The sequence below is a fragment of the Caretta caretta genome, chromosome 3 (genome assembly GCF_965140235.1).
Source record: "Caretta caretta isolate rCarCar2 chromosome 3, rCarCar1.hap1, whole genome shotgun sequence".
Classification (NCBI taxonomy): Eukaryota; Metazoa; Chordata; order Testudines; family Cheloniidae; genus Caretta; species Caretta caretta.
In genome coordinates, this window is record NC_134208.1 from 162988211 (window position 1) to 163009769 (window position 21559).

At 40.3% G+C, this 21559-nt stretch overlaps 1 protein-coding gene across 4 annotated transcripts in view; it reads left to right on the forward strand.

Annotated features, from left to right (window-relative positions):
* The window catches only part of EPRS1 (glutamyl-prolyl-tRNA synthetase 1), a 60910-nt gene that overhangs the window by 18771 nt on the left and 20580 nt on the right, over positions 1–21559 (forward strand). Inside the window, exons 8-23 of one of the 4 annotated variants that reach the window (XM_048843212.2) lie at positions 608–800; positions 1220–1391; positions 2966–3199; positions 5601–5685; positions 6116–6175; positions 6477–6497; positions 9008–9118; positions 10097–10233; positions 11997–12204; positions 14242–14354; positions 15393–15510; positions 15603–15983; positions 17034–17243; positions 18012–18266; positions 19933–20166; positions 21132–21397. In XM_048843212.2, the coding sequence (XP_048699169.2) occupies positions 608–800; positions 1220–1391; positions 2966–3199; positions 5601–5685; positions 6116–6175; positions 6477–6497; positions 9008–9118; positions 10097–10233; positions 11997–12204; positions 14242–14354; positions 15393–15510; positions 15603–15983; positions 17034–17243; positions 18012–18266; positions 19933–20166; positions 21132–21397 (2798 nt within the window). The remainder of the gene's footprint in view (positions 1–607; positions 801–1219; positions 1392–2965; positions 3200–5600; positions 5686–6115; positions 6176–6476; positions 6498–9007; positions 9119–10096; positions 10234–11996; positions 12205–14241; positions 14355–15392; positions 15511–15602; positions 15984–17033; positions 17244–18011; positions 18267–19932; positions 20167–21131; positions 21398–21559) is intronic. The other 3 variants (XM_048843213.2, XM_048843215.2, XM_048843216.2) reach the window with 3 other exon arrangements.

Sequence of the window (21559 nt, forward strand, 5' to 3'; positions counted from 1 at the left end):
CTCCCTCCTGGAGCCCATACCCTGAACCACCTCCTTCACCCCAGCCCTGAGCCCACTGTCACACACCAAACCCTTTGGCCCCAGCCCGGAGCCCCCTCCTGCATCCCAAACCCCTCATCCCCAGCCCCACCCCAGAGCCCATACCCCCACCTCTTGCACCCTTGCCCCAGCCTGGAGCCCCCTTCCACACCCTGAACCCCTCATTTCTGGCCCCACCCAGGAACCTAGGGGCTGGAGCCGTGAGCACTGGCTTGCCCTGCTGCAGGCGGAAGCCCTGAGCCTCCGCGCCCCACCACAGGGCTGTGTGTGGCCTGCGACTGTGGGTCAGTTGCCCTCCGATAGAAAAAGGGTTCCCCATTCCTGCTCTATTAAATATACAAGAAGAACTTGTTGCCAGTTTTTCTTGTCCCACCCTCCCCTGGAGGAGCTGATCTCATTCTCCTGCCCTATAGCAATCACTACCTATGTATCCCTTTGATAACTTCAGTACCTTCATATGTTCCATTGTGTGTTCAGCAAATGCAGACATTTAAAATTCAAAAGAAGCTTGGCATAGAGTTAGAAAGCTTCTCTGCATGTATGAATATTACAGTATCGCTCTTTGCAGGTTATCCTGGATGACGTTGCCATGCTGCACATCAAACCAGATCAATTTACATATACCTCAGATCACTTTGAAACTATAATGAAATATGCTGAGAAGCTTATCCAAGAAGGGAAGGCGTATGTGGATGATACTCCTGCAGAACAAATGAAAATGGAGCGTGAGCAGAGAATAGAATCTAAACACAGAAATAACTGTAAGATGCTTTATGGCTCTTCTCCTGGCCCTGTTATCTTTGTCAATGGAATATAATCTTGTTTCATTCTATTGTTAATCATCCCACCTATCTTTAGTTTTAATTGTATACTGGGAGTACTTAACAAGCCTGTAGGAACACTGAGGTCCTCAGTGTCATGCCCTTCAATACTAAAAGACTCAAGAAGCTTGTTGTTACACACCAGTTTATTACATCTATGTATGTTCATAATGCATATGTGCTGTATAATCTTACTCTCACCTACAAGCGTGTGAGGAAAGCTGGACTGTCTGATATTGGATCTAAACACATGCAGCAATACCTTTGATGTTTGACAATGTCAGTAACAAAATATGGTGCTGGAGACTAGTCAGAAATACCTTAGGTAACTTAAAGTATTAAATTTTTTTGTTTGGTAGCTGTTGAGAAGAATCTACAAATGTGGGAAGAAATGAAAAAGGGAACAGAATGTGGACAAATGTGTTGTCTACGAGCAAAAATAGACATGAATAGTAACAATGGGTGTATGAGGGACCCAACCCTTTATCGTTGCAAAAACCAACCACACCCACGCACTGCAAGTAACTACAAGTACGTGCACTTTCTATTAATATTGACCTTGATATGCTTTCTTTTCTACTCTTCAGCAGGTTTCCTTTTTTAACTACCTGGGAGTTGCTTGCATTTTCTCAACCAGAATGTGAAGCTAATCTCCTTGTAGAAATGACAAAACTTCTTCAGAGGACTTTTAAAACATGCGCTCTGACCAGCATTTCATAACAGTACCCACTGATGAAAATTCTATAGCAGGTCCCTATTCTCATGTCTTTGTAAGCTGGGCCATTTAAAAAGAAAAAACAAAAAAAACCTCTCCACATGTGATGAGTACCATTTTTCTTAATGACATTGTAGGGAGAGTGGTCACTTTGGATGAGCTATTACCAGCAGGATAGTGAGTTTGTGTGTGTGGTTTTTGGGAGGGGGGTGAGGGGGTGAGAGAACCTGGATTTGTGCAGGAAATGGCCCAACTTGATTATCATGCACATTGTGTAAAGAGTTGTCACTTTGGATGGGCTATCACCAGCAGGAGAGTGAATTTGTGTGGGGGGGTGGAGGGTGAGAAAACCTGGATTTGTGCTGGAAATGGCCCAACCTGATGATCACTTTAGATAAGCTATTACCAGCAGGACAGTGGGGTGGGAGGAGGTATTGTTTCATATTCTCTGTGTGTATATAAAGTCTGCTGCAGTTTCCACGGTATGCATCCGATGAAGTGAGCTGTAGCTCACGAAAGCTCATGCTCAAATAAATTGGTTAGTCTCTAAGGTGCCACAAGTACTCCTTTTCATTTTTCTTAAGAAATCTTGGCAAACCATTTTGACTGCCTGCATTAAAAGCAGCCAAACAATTGGATTTTGTTTTTACTTAATCTCAACTTTGAAGGGTAATCTTTAGTGTGAAGTGGTGTCGTTGACCTATTTAGCTGAGTGGCAACTGCGTGTTCATAGCAATTGTTCTTTTCATTCAGTATAAAGAGTTACTTCATGTGCATTGACCTAAGACTATTTGCAGAACACTATAGTTTATTCCTTACTTGAAACGCCTGTTTCCACCCACTCTTCCCACTGTTATAGCTTCAACAGATGGGAAATGTTGACTTGATATGGATGTTGAACTAAAATGGTGGCTTTGGCTCTTGGTAGAAATGCATTTAAAACAGAGGTATAATGTACTCACTTGTAATTGACAAATCACTGCCTCTGTTGTTGTAATCGCTGGCTGTTGAAGTTTAAACTATGGCCCGAACACGGATATTTTTTTTTGATGATACATATTGGTACAAGGTGTAGGGAAAAATGTAGGTGTTGAAAATTTTTTCTCGGTTTTTGAAGTATTGAGGGATTGAATTATTCGATAGTTTTGCCTTTGCTTATAAAATGTCATTTAATATATTTTAATTTGTTTCTTCTTTTTTATAGAAGAGCTCAGTATCAGATATGCTGTTTTAACTAATTCTTGATGGAGCTTTAGTGACCATTTTAAGGATTTTTGAGTGATTATAAAGTATGGAGTAGTATTTAGTTTTATGGATATAGTTTACCTGCATCTGAAAACCATGTATATTCTTTTCTGACTTTTTAATTTAAGCTCTTCTTTCTTTTTAGTGTTTATCCTACATATGACTTTGCCTGCCCCATTGTTGACAGTATTGAAGGTGTCACACACGCATTAAGAACAACAGAATACCATGACAGAGACGAGCAGTTCTACTGGATCATTGAAGCCTTGGGCATAAGGAAGCCATACATCTGGGAGTACAGTCGTCTAAACCTCAACAACACTGTGCTATCTAAAAGAAAGCTAACCTGGTTTGTCAATGAAGGGCTGGTAGATGGATGGTATGTTTTTATGCATTTCTGCTATAGCAGCAATTGTATGTAATCACACATATATGCTATTCATAAAGGAAATTATAGAATGCATGCAGTCACTTTTCTTTGGTTAAAGAAATACTAACTTTTTTCACCTATAGCCTGTAAGTTCTCTTCTCTTAGTTTTCTTGGCACTTAAATGCCAAGTGTGTAGGTGTCTTATAAATGCCTACAGCAATTTCCTCTTTTTTTCAGTCTTCTCTGAAGCAAGCCAAATGGAGGGAGGAGGGGAATTTTGTTGGGATTTACAAGTTAACCATCATATTTGTGTTTCCAGGACAAGAAATATACTAGTATTGCCTTGCTCTGCTTCCGTTTGTACTGCTATAAAATGGGGACACGTTTTTTCTACCCCTGTAAAGCACTCAGGTCAAAATTTTCAAAAATGGGTGCCTAAAGTTAGACCTCTTAATAGAGACTCAGGCATTAAAATGCCCTGACTGAGAGAATGTTGAGCACCTTTTGACTTTAGTGGGAGGCGCTGAGTCTTCCAAAGTTGTTTATTTTAGAGAAGAGACAAATAAGAGAGCGGGACATCATAAATGCATAATGAATGGTACAAAGAAGGTAGATTGGGAACTTTTATTCCCCTTACCCACAGAAGTACAGGTGAGCATTCAGTGGACTTGCAAAGTAGCAAAACTGATAGAAAAATATACTGTCAGACAGCATACAATTAGACCGGATCTTGTTGCCACAAAATACCTATGAACCTCAGAGGATACCAGGGTTGAGAAAAAGGATTAAATAGTTATATTGATAACAAGTATATTTAAATGAATAGTAAATATTTAAAAAACAAACAAAAAAACCCCTAGCTTTGGAAGGAATAAACCCTTCAGCTTAAATGCATAAACTGGTAGAAGGTAACTTACCTCCTAATGATGGAGGGAGGAAACTTTTTTTTTTTTCCTGGTGGGGGTGGCGCTCAGGTTATCCCATAACTGCCTACTGCAGGGTTAAGTCTTCTGAAGCATCTGATGCTAGCCACTGTTGGTGACCGGAGAGTGAACTACATAGACACTGGTTTGCTGCTCAAGTAGGGCAGTTTCTATGTTTGTATTAACTTACAGATAAAAAGTGATATAGGAGTGCAAAATATTACTATATTAATTAAGACTTTAGTACCAGTTGGGTTGGTTCCATTGTTTCTGGTGCCCTTCCAAGCCTAGCACTGTTCAGACCTCTGTGTTTGAACTTAGGAAAGTGGGTGACAACAACAAAAGGATCTTAAATAAATCAGGGCTCAGATTGAGCTGGTGCATGACAATGTACTAGCATCTCTTGGAAGCTGGTATCTTGTTCTCCAGAATCTGTGAAGAAACAGTTTAAGTTTTTGTTGTTAACTGATGCAGACATGTTTGAGTCTGCAGAGAGCCTGAGCAGTATCTGAGATCTGAACTGCCCCATTCATCTTGATGAGTTATTAACTTAGATGCCTAGTAGGGATGATTTTAAATCTAAACATTGACTATTCCCTTCCTCATGTAAAAGAAGAGGAAGTGGAGTTGGGGGAGTGGGGAAAATCACAGATCTGCACAACTTACTATGAGTTAAGTTTTTACTTTTGATTCCACAAGTGGGTGACATTTAGGAGAGACCACCACTTTTTCCCCCTCCCATCAAGGAAGAGCCAAATCCAAAGAACTTAGTAGAGTCCATGGATGTATTTTAAGTCATATTGAGAGGGAGCCACACTCAAGGAAGCGCAGTGGAGCTTAAAGGGAGCTCAGAGTATTTTGAACATCTGCACAATATACTGTGAGCAGTCTCTCATTTTGGTGACTCACACAGGCAGAATTTATTTTATGGGTGGAGCTTAGAGTACTACCACCTTTTTCCTCCCAGTTTGAAACTTAAATAAGATACAGGAAGAAAGCTGGAAGTTCCAAACTTCGGCATAGGAGGGGCAAAGAATGGTTTTAGAATAAAAGGGAAGGAGAGGGCAGGATAGCACATCTTAGTCCCCAGTACATAGTATTGACTTGTGATGGGGACATGTAACTGGTACCTCTTCAATTCTTGACAGACACACCAAGGATTGAATTGGTGTGGAAAAGAGCTGCTGTCACTAAGAGGTGGTTTCCCATCCCAAGTTAGTGTTCAGGAATGCTGGCCCGCAGCGAGAGAGAATCTGTATTAGAACTGTCCTTAGGTAGAGAAGTTTAGTTTCCTGGACTGTCAGGTTAGCCTCTTTCACCCAGCACTAAATTTTCACATGCAAAATAATACAAAAGTTTATTTTCTTGAAACTGTGATTTACACAAATATTAAAAAATCAGTACATTATCACCTATTAATAAACATAATGTAGTGCATAATAGTAGATACTGAATGAACCTCTCAACTTTTTTCCTCTTTCTGCCAGGGATGACCCAAGATTTCCCACTGTGCGTGGTGTGCTGAGAAGAGGCATGACTGTTGAAGGACTAAAACAGTTTATTGCTGCACAGGTGAGTGTTGTCTTTCCCTTCCCCGTCTTATTCTTGGAGTCTGATTGTAAACTTGGAAGCTACATATGGTGAGCTTTCAGTTGAAGCATTTATGTCACTTTGCCAAGATTTTCTCCTTTTGAAGACTCATGCCTATCATGGCTTAGGTCCCAGTCCTGCTTACATTTATGCATGTGAGCAGCCCCTTATGTAAAATTTTATGGGTCTGCAAGATTTTGAGCCTGTAGTGTGCTGAACTCCCATTGGTATCAATGGAAGTTTGGATTGAGATTATGGCAGCAATGGGCCCTTAATGTTTATTTTGTAAGATGAGGATTAAGCAGAAAAATACTTTGTTATTTTTGGTAAACATGCTTAGCATTTCTGTTGTGATTCCACAGACATTAAGAATGATATTCAAGATTATTTGTTTGTTAATCTTGCCTTCCAGGGCTCCTCCCGATCTGTTGTGAACATGGAATGGGATAAAATTTGGTCATTTAACAAAAAGGTACATGCTTGTATGAGTTTGATGCTGTTTCTTCTTGGTATCCTCGTCCCTGGGTTATGTAGTGAATCCACTGTTCACTGGAGTGCTCATCATAAAGAGTAGCAATTTTTTAAATATATTGCATCATCTGGCACATTTTCAGGAAAATGGAATGTCTCCTCTTTCTAACATGAGCTAGCACTAATCATATTGACTTGCTAAACCAATATTGAGTTGTTTTACTTAGAACTATGCAGAAAGGTAATGATACTTTTTGTGAATCTGATCTGAAAACTCTGCATTTCATTTTTCTGCTTTCAAGCTGCGAGCTATCTGTAAGAAGGTATTACTTAATGCTTCTTTTGCCTTAGCACATGGCTTACAGTACTGTAAGCATTCATAGCATAAGCCGTCTTTATGCAGCTTCATAGCACAATCACATTTGCTTAGGTAATATGAGCTGCACAGATCCATTTAAAATGCATTATTCCTGTTTTTAAAATGCTTTCCAGTTCTGTTTTGACTTATTTGTCAAAGTAGATGGAAACACTATTCCAGTCAATTCATGTTGTCCAATTTTCCTTTCTGGAGTGAAAGTACTGAGGCCTTTTGTGTATTTCCTGTGCCCGAATGAATGAAAATATAAATATATATATATATATCCCTTTTTGATGTTCCTTAACTGAGTGTCAAATATATATATATATATATCCCTTTTTGATGTTCCTTAACTGAGTGTCAAATAAGGAATACTGCATCTTAATATGGTTAGTTGCTTCTTGGCAGTGAATGCTTGGACACTATAATAAGGCGAATCATTAGAATGCTGACTGTATAACTTGTGTGAATGCCTGTAACTCTTGCACTGGGATTCCTGCTTGTTTTTGCTGAGGCCTTACTGCAGATCTGTCCATTTAAGTAGTATTTGCTTGTCTGGCATGTGTCTTGTATCCCTTCCTACCTTTTGTATTTGGTCCATTTGGTGTATAATAAGGATTATCAATTGGTTCTTTCTGTTGCTGCATAAATACTAATAACTTACTTCAGTAGTGGATTTTTAAAAATATGGGGCAGTTGATAGTATATTTAAAACTGTTTTAATTAAGTGTCTTGAAATTCCTGCTCTTTGGGTAGCACCATATTTATCAGCCAAATTCTGTCGTCCTCTACCTGTGCCGTTGCATTGGAGTCAATAATATAAACAAGGGCAGAAATTGTTCCTACACATTTCCTAGTCGGATATAAAAGATCTCTGCAGGCAGAGAGCTCTTATTATGCTGTTACATTGTAGAGACAGTTACCTCGGGGAGTATTGGCCTGAATTATTAAAACAAAGGGCATGGTTATAACAATGAAAACAAATCATAACCTTAATTGTAAAATTTAGGTGTTTTAGTTACTAAATCATACAGGAGCATATGAGGCCTCTGGATGTTGAGGTACCTTAACAAGCCATTTCCTATTACATCTGTCCAAAACACCTCAAGGGTATGGCTTCCACGTATACTGAAATGGCCCACCTTGATTATCATACACATTGTAAGGAGAGTGATCACTTTAGATAAGCTATTACTAGCAGGAGAGTGGGGTGGGGAGAGAGAAAACCTTTTGTAGTGGTAAACACCCATTTTTTCATGGTTTGTGTGTATAAAAAGATCTTCTGTACTTTCCACAGTATGCATCCGATGAAGTGAGCTGTAGCTCACGAAAGCTTATGCTCAAATAAATTGGTTAGTCTCTAAGGTGCCACAAGTACTCCTTTTCTTTTTGCGAATACAGACTAACATGGCTGTTACTCTGAAACCTGTCACATATACTGACTCACTGATAAATGTATGACTTCTGAATCCAAAGCACACTCATACTTGCTAGTGCCAAGCAAGTTGGGTATAAAATAGATTGACAAACTGTTTACTTGTAAAATTGCTGTTTACGTGTGCATTCCTGTTGCAGTGAAAGGATAAACATAAAAATATTTACTTGCACTCATTAAGTTTAGCACCCAACTCACCTGCCAGTTAGTCTACCACTGTTTCCTGCTAGCCCTCTAGTGCCCCTTGTGTGTACTGTATTATTCTAAGCATCTCCAAATGTTTTATGAAAGTAAGTTGTAAGAGATTCAAGAGGCCCTATGAAAGGTGGTGCTGGGAGGGAAAACAGACTTTATAAAAAAAAAATATAGGGAGAGGCTGTGATGGTGACTAGTTTGGCAAGAAAACACAATGGTGGGAAACTCAAAAATGAGTTTAATACTATGGTATTGCCTTATTATAGTGATCTAATGCTGCTGTATTAAAATGGTGTTTCTTAATATTATAGACCCAACTGGTGCTCCTTGCTCAGGCAAAGCTATCTCTGAGTCTTTGAGAAATGAACATAGGATCAGGGTCTGTGCTAGCAAAAGTATGGCATCCAACATGTTGTTTTAAAATGGATTTATCTAGAAAGAAAATGGTCCAGCAGGCAGATTTAGTACAGTTACATACAGAGTATAACTACACCAATATAGCTCTACTGTCGTCCTTCTCAGTGAAGCATTGATTTGGGATCTGGTTTACTTGCAGTATGATAGTACCTGTTTGCTATCAACAACTTTGCCTGTTTTAAATACAGACTTTTTTGTGGAAAGTCTGAAAAATTGCTTAAGGATTGCTCACTTTTGACTATATATTTTCTTGTTTGTCTTGCTTTTTATAACTTTTGGTGAAAGTAGCATTAAAAGGCAAACAAGTGCAGTAACACAAAGAATACCACTTAATAGTCCTATATTTTTCACTTTACTTTGTTTCATGTAATCTTTTGCTCTGACACTGCCCAATATAGTCATGATTATCTTCTTTTTGTTTCCCATAGGTCATAGACCCAGTGGCACCTCGGTATACTGCTTTACTGAAGGATGAAGTGGTCACTGTGACTGTTCCTGAAGCCCTAGAGGAGATGAAAGAAGTGGCCAAACACCCAAAGGTTGTGCATGCATTTGTCGTCTTTTAAAAACTACTGTATGGTGCTGATCATTAAGACTGACATTAGCCATAGGTTAGAGGAATCAACTGGGACCGGGGAGGGAGTGTCTAGTGTTACAATTTAGCACTATAAGAATGAGATCAAGCTAGGGACTTTGACATCTCTGTGCTTTCATACATTATAAGGCTACAGAGGACCATTGTGCTCTATTCTGACCTCCTGTATAATATTTCTCTGAATTAATTTTTGTTAGATTTTCTTTCTAGAAGATATGATCTAATTCAAACTTAATTTAAAAATTGCTAATGGCATGTCCACCAGGGGATGAGCTAGACTCCTAAACCCATTTTGCGTGTGACCAGAGATGGAGCCAGATCTCAGGAGAAGAGAAATTGTGCACTACCACAATTCACCTCCTCCTCATCTCTGTCCTTGCAGACTGCATGTCTTGGGAAAGGAATGAATAAAACTCTCTTGTTGACAGGAGTACAAAACCCAAACTCTAAAAAATCATGACAGGCCCCAAACTATCGAGAGAGTGGCTTAAAAATTGGGTGACCTGTTTTTTAAAGACTAGATTGCATTCGAGTTTTGTTGTTTGACTTCAGAGCTTTCAGGATGCAATGTGTTCACGTTTTCAGGCTTTTCTCTGCAACCCCAAAGGTTAGAAACTCATTTTATTAATAAAAAGCCAAGATTCTCCTGCAATCAGATGACTCTGGGAGCTGGGGATTTAAGAAAAACGTGAAATAGCATGACTTGTGTAAAAAATGGCAACACTGCTCAGACCCATCCCTCCTTTTGTCCTGTGCAGAGAACTTTTCCCTGTTTTAGTTATGATTCTTTTTAAGTATGTGATACGTATTGTAATTTTTTTTCTGTGTACACTCATGTAAAGCAGTGTGTCAGGACTCAGCTCTGTTAGCTAAGCCAGTCAACTTGTATGATAACCAACTTTTAATTTTTCTTAACATACAGAATGCTGATGTTGGCTTGAAGCCTGTGTGGTACAGCTCCAAAGTGCTGATTGACGGCGCAGATGCAGAGACTTTGACTGAGGGAGAGACTGTTACATTCATAAATTGGGGCAACATTATCATCACTAAAATACACAGGTAACAAGTGTAAAGTAATTCCAAGTAAAGGTTTCTGCACCTCAGCTTTTCATTGACAAGAATAGCCTTCTTGCATCTTGAAATATTAAAAGGTAGCATGGACAATCATTTTTAAATGGATCACACAGCTGCCTGTTTAATAAATAGTACAGCTTACTGTAGTTCTGGGTCTGAAATCACCAGTGAGGCCAGATATTGCATGAAAATTCTTCTTATTCAGTTTACTGTCGCACTTCCGTAGTTGTTACTGTCTGTTAGTTCTTACAGTATGAATTTTTTTTAAAAGAAAGCCCATGTCACCTTATAACAGCTTGCAAATCTGCTCTGTGACTGATACTTGGTATAAGAGCTCTCATCCTAAAAGTGAACATATGCTCTTGCAGATTGAAAAACAAAATCTGTTTGGCTGCAAGGTTGCAAAAAAAAGTGAAATTAAAATGTGATGTAACCAACTTCAAAATCATTGCACTGAAAGCTTAGAAAGATGGAAGGTTTATGGAAACGTGTAAGGCTTTTTTCTATGCCTTGCACAACATTTTGCTACTTTTTAATAAATTAAAACAATGGAAATACTTCAGAAGTGCCTGCTGTGTGGTGATTTATCCAAAACTTTGAATACTCCTATGTATAACCTCTTGATGATCTATAGTATAGAAAGGTATTAAAAAGCATCTCAAGACTCTGCTTGATGGCAACTGTATATGGAAACGTGTAAGGCTTTTTTCTATGCCTTGCACAACATTTTGCTACTTTTTAATAAATTAAAACAATGGAAATACTTCAGAAGTGCCTGCTGTGTGGTGATTTATCCAAAACTTTGAATACTCCTATGTATAACCTCTTGATGATCTATAGTATAGAAAGGTATTAAAAAGCATCTCAAGACTCTGCTTGATGGCAACTGTATACCAATCACAGATGTAAATCTAAAGTACATCTATCTTAGTATAGAGGAAGACTTCATCTGCATATCCCCTTTGGTACCTCTTCATAGCAAAGTACTGCTTCAGAAGTTACCAGAATTATTAATTTGCTATGTTTTTCATGTAAATCCTAATCTGATCCAAAATATTTTACTTGGAATAAAAGTGAATTGGGGTGGTGTGGGGAACAGATTAGCCTTTTGAATACGGCCTGTAGTGATAAGAACATAAGAATGGCTGTACTGGGTCAGACTGAAGGTCCATCCAGCCCAGTATCCTGTCTACCGACAGTGGCCAATGCCAGGTGCCCCAGGGAGAGTGAACCTGACAGGTAAGGATCACATGATCTCTCTCCTGATAAGAGAATGCTCTTTTCTAAGTCATTAATGTGGTTCTCAGTTTTTTAATCAAGAGAGTCCTTCAGACTCATGTGAATAGTGTAGATTGATACCTAACCATGAGATTCTCTCCCTTTTCCTCTGAAACTAAATGGCATTTTAAAAATAAATTGAAATGCATGATGACTTTAAATTAATCAGTCACATGCTTGACCACTAGTAGGGTTTTTTTAAAACAAAACTATCTTGTACAAGAATCTGTACTAGATCTTTTTGGTATCTGTCCCTGGAGAATTCTGATGGCCAGTGAGTTACAGAACTCTGTCCTAGAAAATATCATCTTTCTAGTCCATGCACAATCCATTCTAAGACTATTTTTGACATGAGCCTTTTTGATCAACAATTCCCATATTTTTGATATTGTCTTAAGAAATATTCAAATACATACCATAATTGTTGTGTAAAAATGTTGTTTCATCACATTTTTCTGTTTCTTCTGTAGAAACTCAAGCAGGAAAATTGTGTCCATTGATGCCAAGCTGAACATGGAGAACAAGGACTACAAAAAAACCACTAAGATCACTTGGCTTGCAGAGACCCCACATGCGCCTCTCATTCCAGCCGTCTGTGTTAACTATGACCATCTGATCACCAAACCTGTCCTAGGTAAAGATGAAGATTTCAAGCAATATGTCAACCGAAATAGTAAGGTAACTCATGTATTCTCCTCTTAGTCAACACAGCTTTTACTTACTTTTTCTCCTTACCATCAGCACCAGTTTTGGGGTTTTTTTTAAAAGGTATTAGGCTCTCTTTTCCCAAATGTTCAAGTTATATTTCAAAGCAGTTTGAGTAGTTCAAACTTAAGCTAGATTCCCCCAATCTATATTAAAAATGTAGATATACTCTTCTGGGCTACAAAAATGTCTGTGGGGTCAGATCTTCAGTGAAGATTTATGTAAGATTTCAGTCCATTTATGTTGTCTGAGGATCTGGCTCATGGTTGGCATTTTGATATTGGTGAAGAGTCTTTACACGTAGCAATGTTTTGAAATAGATAAGCTTTTTATGTTGCACAACAAATTGGAAGTCAACGGAAGCTGCAACCTGGTAGGAGATCAGACTGTTTAGCAGAGTTTCATTGTCTAGTACATTGGTTTTCAACCTCTTTTTTTTGTTTGCAGACCTCAAAAACAATTTTGGCTGGAGGAACAGACCCTTTGGAAATCTTAGACATAGTCTATGGACCCCCAAGGGTCTGCAGACCACAGGTTGAAAACTACTGGTCTAGCAAATAGAATAAAACACTACAGTTGAAGTTGTATAGTTTTTAGGAAGACTTTGCTTCATTGGCTCTTTTGATAGAACTTGTTAAATTTGCTTTTTGTCACAGAAAGGGTTTATAGTTGTTGCAGTCACTTGGTTTTGTATCTCGCTATCTCAGTTTAAAGCAGGGGTCTCAAACACGAGGGCCACATGAGGACTAGTACATTGGCCTGAGGGCTGCACCACTGACCACGCCCCCCACCGCAGCCCCACCCCTGCCCCGCCTCTTCCTACCCCAACTCCGCCCCCTTCCTGCCCCCAGGGGGTGCGGCAGGCAGCTCAGGGCAGGGGGTTGGGGCGCAGGAGGGGTGCGGCAGGCGGCTCAGGGCAGGGGGTTGAGGTGCAGGAGGGGTTTTGGCTGCAGGAGGGTTTTGGGGGGCGGGTCCAGCCTGGTGCGCACCGGGGGCAGGGCAGGCTCCCTCCCTGTCTGTCCTGCCCCCGTGCCGCTCCAGGAAGCGGCTGGGACCTAGGGGCAGGCACAGGGTTCTGTGTGTTGCCCTGCCTGCTCATCCAGGTACCTCCCCCAAAGCTCCCTGGCCAATGGGAGCTTTGTGGGAGGTACCTGGAGGAGAGACCAGGGCAACACACAGACCCCTGTGCGCCCCCCCCCTGCAGGTCCTGGCCGCTTCCCGGGGCAGCGCGGGGGCAGGGCAGGCAGGCGGGGAGCCTGCCCTGCCCCCAGTGGGCACCGGGCTGTAGCCGCTCTAGGTAAATGCTGGGGGGGGCTGCGGGGAGCTGGTGGGCCGCAGGTTTAAAGTGTCTTGTACAATGTGGCACTGTTCTGTGGAGTTTCTTCCAGTCATTGTCACTTTTTCTTCCAACCGTGTGTCCTCAGCCGATATTATGGGATCTAAACTGAGGCTCTTCAGTAAGAGAGGGAATGCATAGACCCTCTGAGCTGGGTCTGTTGATGACAGTAGCAGAAAAGTAATGTGTGAAGGAATGTTTTGTGATAGTACTTTGTTCACTTATTAGTTTGAGTTGTACATTCTTATTGTATAGTTAACTGAATTTTTTTGTGTTCTCATGCTTCAGGGAGGGGAAAGATCTTTAAATATATTCCAGTAATTGTTCCTATTAGTTTTTCTACCTCAAGAAGATTGAGGTTTTATTTTAAATCATAAGAACTAAATACCGTATTAACTTTTCTCGGTATAATTTACACTGACTTCCTACCATATGTGTGACGCTTTAGCCCTCTGGCACTGATGGTTTGGAAACTCTCTTTCACCCTAGCATATTTTCAGGCTAGCACATCTCCTTGAGAGTATCTTATCCATTGTCATTGGGATTAATTGACACTTCAGCAGTTGTGAATTTAGCACATCTCTGGAATCCTTCAATGCAGCTACGATAATTCTTAGCATTATTTTAAACAATGCTCATAAGAAATGGTCTTAATTTGCTTTTAACTGTTACAGCAAGAAGAACTGATGTTAGGTGATCCTTGCCTTAAGGAGTTGAAAAAAGGAGACATCATACAACTTCAGAGAAGAGGATTTTTTATTTGTGATCAACCCTATGAACCGGTTAGGTAAGCAGCTTTGTAAATAAACTCCATATATAGCCTGAGAATTGCCATTATAGATCTGTAACATCTGTTTTAATGCATTTCTGTTTTTAATATATTCACACCAATACTGAAGTCCCTGAGGAAGAAATGTATTTTTTTTCTTGTCCAGCAAAAATAAAAAAACATTCTGATATACACACACACTCACATCTATATCTTGCATTGTGCTAGGTATAATGTTTGCAATTAAACCAGTTGCACAACTGTGGCACTATATACAAACTTTAAATATAGTTTTAAAAAAATCTTAGTGTCATTTTAGGCCTGCGTTTATGTTAAGCCTTCATGTAGATGTACAGTGTCATCCAGGTGACATTTTCTGTGAGAACAAGGATTCTCTGAAATAATGAGGGAGTCAATTTTCCTTCTATTCATTATGAATATGTAAATCAAGAATCCCAGAGATGGAATAAAATAGGTGATTGCCTGATTAGAGAAAAGCATGTTTATATTAGGTATATACCTAATGATGAAAAACTATTCAGTGTTTCACTCTCAGTGTATATAAGATTCCCTTACGATCCCATTCACTATCAAACACTTGATTTGTTTCCCATCTACAGAATATGCTGGATGCAAAACCTAAAGGTCTTTTAGAATGTGCTGTAAAAAATCCAGATGGCCAAAACTGGATTTTTATGCAGAAGAGATGGGAAAGCTGCATTCAGCTGCTATTTCAACTAAATGAGATGAGAATTAGATCCCTAAAGAGAGGGAGCTGTGAGATGGAGAAATTGTGTGAGCAATAAACATCCGTTACAGTACACTGAGCAGTACAGAATGTGAACTGGCAACATTAAGTAGTTGCAATCAGAAATGCCATTGCTTTTGCAGTAGAGTATGTAATGAGAGTGTAGGGTAAGAAGTGGTTTTGAATATCTTCTCCTCCCTCCTCCCCCTCAAAAGTGGTAGACATGCTGCATGTATTCTTTCCTATTGGTGCAGTGGCCCTATAGTGATAGTGTATAAAACATTCGTTCTTTTAATCTCTTTCTGTAGCCCATATAGCTGTAAAGAAGCCCCATGCATTTTGATTTATATCCCCGATGGACACACAAAGGAAATGCCAACATCTGGCTCAAAAGAGAAGACTAAAGCAGAAACTGCAAAGAAAGAGGTAAATAAGGCTTTAGGAAAGGCTTTCATAAATAACATTACTATTAACGTTTTTTTAAAAAGGAACACTGAGACTTGCTTCTGTTTTCAAAGGCTAGTTCAGCTTCAAAGGGAAAGCCTGCTCCACTTGTTGCTGATACCTGTAGTCCAGCCTCTGCTGCATCTGAGGACCCCCTGGTCTTTTACAACAGAGTGTCTGCTCAGGGTGATGTGGTTCGTGACTTGAAAGGTAAAAAGGCTGCAAAGGAAGATATTGATGCAGCTGTGAAACAGCTATTGGCCTTGAAGGTGGAATACAAGGAGAAGACAGGCCAGGAGTATAAGCCTGGAAATCCTCCAGCAGCAGCTGTAGCGGTACCAAATGTTGCTTCCACACCTCAGACTTCCAGCAATCTGGACAGCAAATCTCTTTATGATAAAGTAGCTGAGCAAGGAGAGGTGGTCAGAAAATTGAAAGCTGAGAAAGCACCTAAGGTAAGTGTTTTAAGAAACTAGTTAAGAGAACATGAATATTTCATGCATATTTGTATAGTTTAATGTGCTTTCTCAGGATGTAAGTGAACCTATGTTTTCCTCCCTTGCTTTCATTAAGTTTATTTGGGTTTGGTTCCTCTAGGCCCTCTCTTCTCAGGTGGTGGTGTTCTCCAAGTAGCACTGGTAAGATTAATTCTGTCCCAATAATATTTATGAGGAATGTTAATTAGGTCCCTTAGATGTGAGCAGAACTGCTACATTTTCCATATTTTTGTTCTTCCCAGAAACTGGCCCAAACAAGTCTTACCACCCAAACCAAATACAAGACTGTCTGAAACTGGTCCCTGGCAAAAGTTCTCAGTTATAATCTGTTTCCCTCTTTCTCCACAACATTGTTCAAAAGAGGTGATTCCAAATGGTTGACCTAATTCAATCTAACACTTCAAGAAGAAGTTTCCCTGCGTAAAATTATTCATAAATAAATGTAAAAATTGTCAAGTACTTGCTGATTTTCTCTTTTGACTGCAGTTTTTGGTGAGTATATGGAACTATTTTGACCAACAGCAAAGCAGATCGCAAAAAGAAGGAAAACTTGTTGACATTTCCTGCCCAATGATTAAATAGTCTGGCAATTAGACTTTCTTTGTGGCATTACAGAATCTGAATGAAGGCTCATATCTATGTATTGTAGCTTTAGAGGTACTGTATTGTAGAGAACTGTTGCAAATGTCCAAAAGTATTTCTAATAGGCATTTGTTTGCTTAGCACAGTGGAGGTCTGGTCCATGACTGGGGTTCCTAAGTTCTACAACAGTACAAATAAATAATATCTGAGGGTTTACTTTAAAGGGTAAATGTTTTCTTTACCAGATCTACTCAAATTGTGGTGAACTAATAGTTATAAATAGCCTATGAATATACAGTACTCAAGGTTTTGTAAACTTGGTGTGTTACTTTTTATATAAAAAAGGATCTGTTGTTCAGTACAACTTATCTTATTCTTTCTGTCTTTCTACAACTTTCTTTTCCCCCCTTTCTCTTTCTGCTTTAGGATCAGATAGGTGCTGCTGTGAAAGTGCTTCTAACTCTAAAAGCAGACTATAAACAACAGACAGGCCAGGAATACCAACCTGGAAGCCCACCTGCTGTGTTCATTTCTTCTCCTGTTCCTCCTTGTCCAATAGACAGCAAATTTCTATACAGTAAAGTAGCTGAACAAGGCGAAGTGGTTCGCAGACTTAAATCAGAGAAAGCTTCAAAGGTATAATGACACTGAATACTAAAGGCTTCTTAATGGAAAGAGATATATTCAGCTTGGTTAAGCCCAAACTGTAGGTTTTGTGAAACTTGTTTCTGTTCCCATTAGGTTCTGTATTTTCATTATTTTATTTTTTTTTTAAATTTCAATTAGGTTTTCTTTAATTCTCCTAAATTGTTTTATTTGGCTTCACAACAGTCTTGTGCTTGTAGTGCCTGAGAACCAGAAAGGGAAATTAACCAGTTCATTTTTATTGTGCTAGCTGAATGAACTTCATAAGACATAAATGATGAAAAGCAAGCTGTAGTTTTAAAACTATTCTGGAGTGGGGTGAATAACAGAAATGTAGTGTTGGTTTTTTTGACAATCCCCATTTAATAATTTTCAATTCAAAGTCTTGTCTACTTGGCCCCCAATCCCACAATGTACTGAACGTGGCTGGACTGCTGTGCCCGCCTGGGGCCAAGACTTCACTGGGGAGCCATGAATGTATGAATGCTGTATGATTGAATCCTTGGTGTGTGGCTTGTTGAAGTAGGTCTGACAAACAAAGTAAAATTACAAAGAGCTTACTTGTGGCCAAATCCTACTCCCCTTATTAGAGACTTGTTCATTCCTGGGATCTGCTTGTGTGAGTCAGGCAAACAGAATCTGGCCCTAAGGTAGTGTATTACAGCAGTTATTGTAGTGCTATTCTAGTTAAGATTGTGGTATCTTTTCCATTATTTTGTTTCTACCTGTACGTACATCTTAATTCTCTTCTTGCTTCAGGATCAAATAGATGCTGCTGTGAAAGTGCTTTTAACACTAAAGGCAGAATATAAACAAAAGACAGATCAAGAATACAAACCTGGAAATCCACCTGCAGCTCTTCCTTTTACATACTCTGTTGCTGCTGTTCTTCCTTCTCCTGTATCCTGCAATAATTTGACATCCTCTAGCTCAATAGACAGCAAAACTCTTTATGATAATGTAGCTGAACAAGGGGAGGTGGTTCGCAGACTCAAGGCAGAGAAAGCTTCAAAGGTATAATAGTGGTAAATATAGAGTTTCTTCAGTTTTAACTCTTCCACATTTTGCCACGGGGTGGAAGTCTTCCACTAAGTAACCCTGAACTGATTCTCCTGAATTGCTGTTCTGCCTCTGGCAGCTAAACCACCAATTCTGTATTCAATCCAGTAAAATATTCCTGTATCTCAGAAGAGGTTTGGATTTCTTACTCCTGAGACATGCAGTTCTGAAATTCTTCTCTTACCAGCACAGTCCCACAATGTGTGGAAAGTCAGATTGGCAGGTAGACAGAGGAATCTGTATGACCAGGATGGAATTTGAGCACTGTTAATTTTAAAACCATGTAATGTGGTGTGATGTGGGCGAACAAAAGTGCCCATTAGTCCAAACTACCAAAGTAATGAGGCTTTCCCCAGCCACAGAATGAATTTAAAAGGAAAATCTATTTCCTTGAATAATAGCACCAAGAAGGAGCAAGAGAAAAATTCATCTGCTCTCAGAAGCCACTGGTCTCTCTAAATGCCCTCACTGATCTTATATTTCCTCCTGAATGAGGAAAGGCTTTTTCAGGTTCTTCAGTGTACTGCTATAACTGTTGTTAGTAGATTGCTGTTAACAAAACAATCAGAGAGCTCCATTCTGCTTCAATCCTGGTAGCACTCAACACTGTGGGTTGAGTGCTGTGCTTTTCATTCTCTAACCACCACACACATTCTGCTTGTGGCCAGATACAGATTGGATTCTGCTGTCTGCCCAGTTTTATTTGTTGCCTTTTCTTAGTAGAGAAAAAAGAATGTTCTTAACCTACTGTATATACTTGATCATAAGCCGGTTCGTTTATAAGCTGACCGCCCCCCCCATCCCCCCGATGGATAAGTAAAAATGGAAAATTTTTATGACCCATTCATAGGCCGTCCCTATAATTCAGGGGTCAGCAAACTTTGGCTCCTTGGCCATCAGGATAAGCCACTGGTGGGCCAAGACGGTTTGTTTACCTCGAGCATCCACAGGCACGGAGGTAAACGTAAGTAAACAAAGCGTCCTGGTACGCCAGCTGCTTACCCTGATGGGCCGGGACAGCAACTGGTGGGGAAACCTATTGTGGAGAGAAGCTGGGGGGTCAGGGGAGTAACCCCTGTGACCACCCCCCACATGACCCCACCCCTAGCCTGGGACCCTCACACTCTCTCCATCCCATCCCTTCCCACTTTATCTGGGGAGGGCCGGGGAGGATGTCTCTGGCCTGGCCGGAGCTGCTGTAGTGGGCCAGACCAGGCAGTGCGACCACAGCATGTTCCAGCGGGCTGGGTGGCATGGCTGCGGCGTGCTCCGGCAGGCCGGGTGGCATGGCCACAGCCGGCTCTGGGGGGCGGGGCCAAGCGGCACGGCTGCAGCGTGCCAGCCCCGGAGCTGCAGCTGCTTTGGAGGCTGGGGGGAGAGCAGCGTGGCCAAAAGTGGGGAGACTCTGGCCCTGCCTCTTCCCTTCTGGCTCTGCTGGCTGTGCTGCTTCTGTTGGGGGGAGGGGCTGTGTCCCACCTCTCCCTCTATACCCGTTCATAAGCTGACCCCCATCTCTGGTGCTTCCCTTTTTTACTAAAAAAAAATTTGGCTTATGACCGAGTATATTCAGTACTTTTGAATCCTCTTCTGTGACCGTTAATTTTTTTTTTCTTCCACATAGGATAAAGTAGATGAAGCAGTGAAACTCCTCCTTTCTCTGAAAGCAGAGTATAAAGAAAAAACTGGGCAGGACTACAAGCCAGGACATCTGCCAGCAACTAAGATATCTGCTTCATCTCAAACAACAGGCACAGAAATCGGTGGCCCAGACACACCAGAAGCTAAAGCTCTGTTTAACAAGGTGGCCTGTCAAGGAGAAGAGGTCCGTAAACTAAAAGCAGGAAAAGCAGAAAAGGTAAACTTTTTAAAAACACAACTTAGTTAAAAATAATAACCTTAGAAGACATTTCAGTTGATGTTAGGGCAGGGCTAGTCATGTGTACGTGGGGAGATGTCAGTCACGCCAGGGGCTAGGGCTGGGAGTGCGAGCAAATGAGACTCTGTCCCTCTTGCTCGCTATTAAGCACTCCCGGCATGGAGGGGCAGGGCTTCGAGGTGTTTCTGAGGAGGTAGGTGTGGGGTAGGCTTTGTCCCCTCGGGCAGAGCAGAAAGTAGTGGTCTGCCCGCTTAGTGGATGGTTCCTATTGTTCTTAGTGGATTTTCCCCAAGAGTATAAAACAGGTGTAAAAGTTTTAGGGCTTATTTACATTGCCAGAGTGGTATAAAGGAGCCTTATTGTAAATGACAGTATGGCCTTACAAATACTTACGATGCTTTAGCGATTAGAACTGGTCTAAATTTTGGACTGAAAAATTCTATCAAAATGTGCTCCATGAACGGTTTACTACTGACCTTTCTGGAGATGGTCAGTAGCCAAAAAAATTGTGAGTTTGATTCCCTAGCCCTCACTTGCTCTTCAGTTGCTTACGATGTAATACTGAGCATATGGATGCATATATTTGTTGACTAATAACTAGAAATAAAGGGTCAAACCTAGCTACATTACTATTAGACAAAGGAGGTTTGGAGATTTCTTCCAGTGCTCTCCACTCCCATTCTCCATCCATGGTATTGTAGTTTCAATTATTTTGGTAATTTATTTAAACTGGTATGATTATGTTGCATTATTTTGACAAAGTATGCAGAATTTTTAAAATACTGGGTGCGGAATTTAATTTTTTGGTGCAGAATTCCCCCAGGAGTAGAAGATGTAGCACATATGTGTATATATAGAACATCTGTAGGTCCATTTACTCCTGTGATTCATACTGATTTCTCTTTATTTGCTTGTTCTTCCATGGGAATCACTTCAAACCAAAGGATAAAATAGATACAGCAGTGCAGGAACTGCTTCAACTGAAGGCCCAGTACAAGTCTCTTGCAGGAGTAGACTATAAGCCTGTCTCTGCCATTGGTGTTGAGGATAAAGACAAGAAAAAAAAAGAGAAGGAGAACAAGTCTGAAAAGCAGAATAAGCAACAGAAACAGAGTGATACTCAGAAGAAAGAATATCAGAAAGACCAAGGTGGTAATGGCCTCTCCGCAGAAGGTTTAGGAGAAGGTCAGGGGCCTAAGAAACAGACCAGGTAAAGAAATTAGCAATCCAGCTACATGAAATCTAAATTGGGAGGGCTGAACAGAGCTAAATCTAGAGCAATGTTTTTAAATTTTTAGTTTCAGTTGGTAGTGTGGGAATATACAAAAAAGAAATGATGCCATGTTCCATTAATGTGTTTTTTATCATGTTC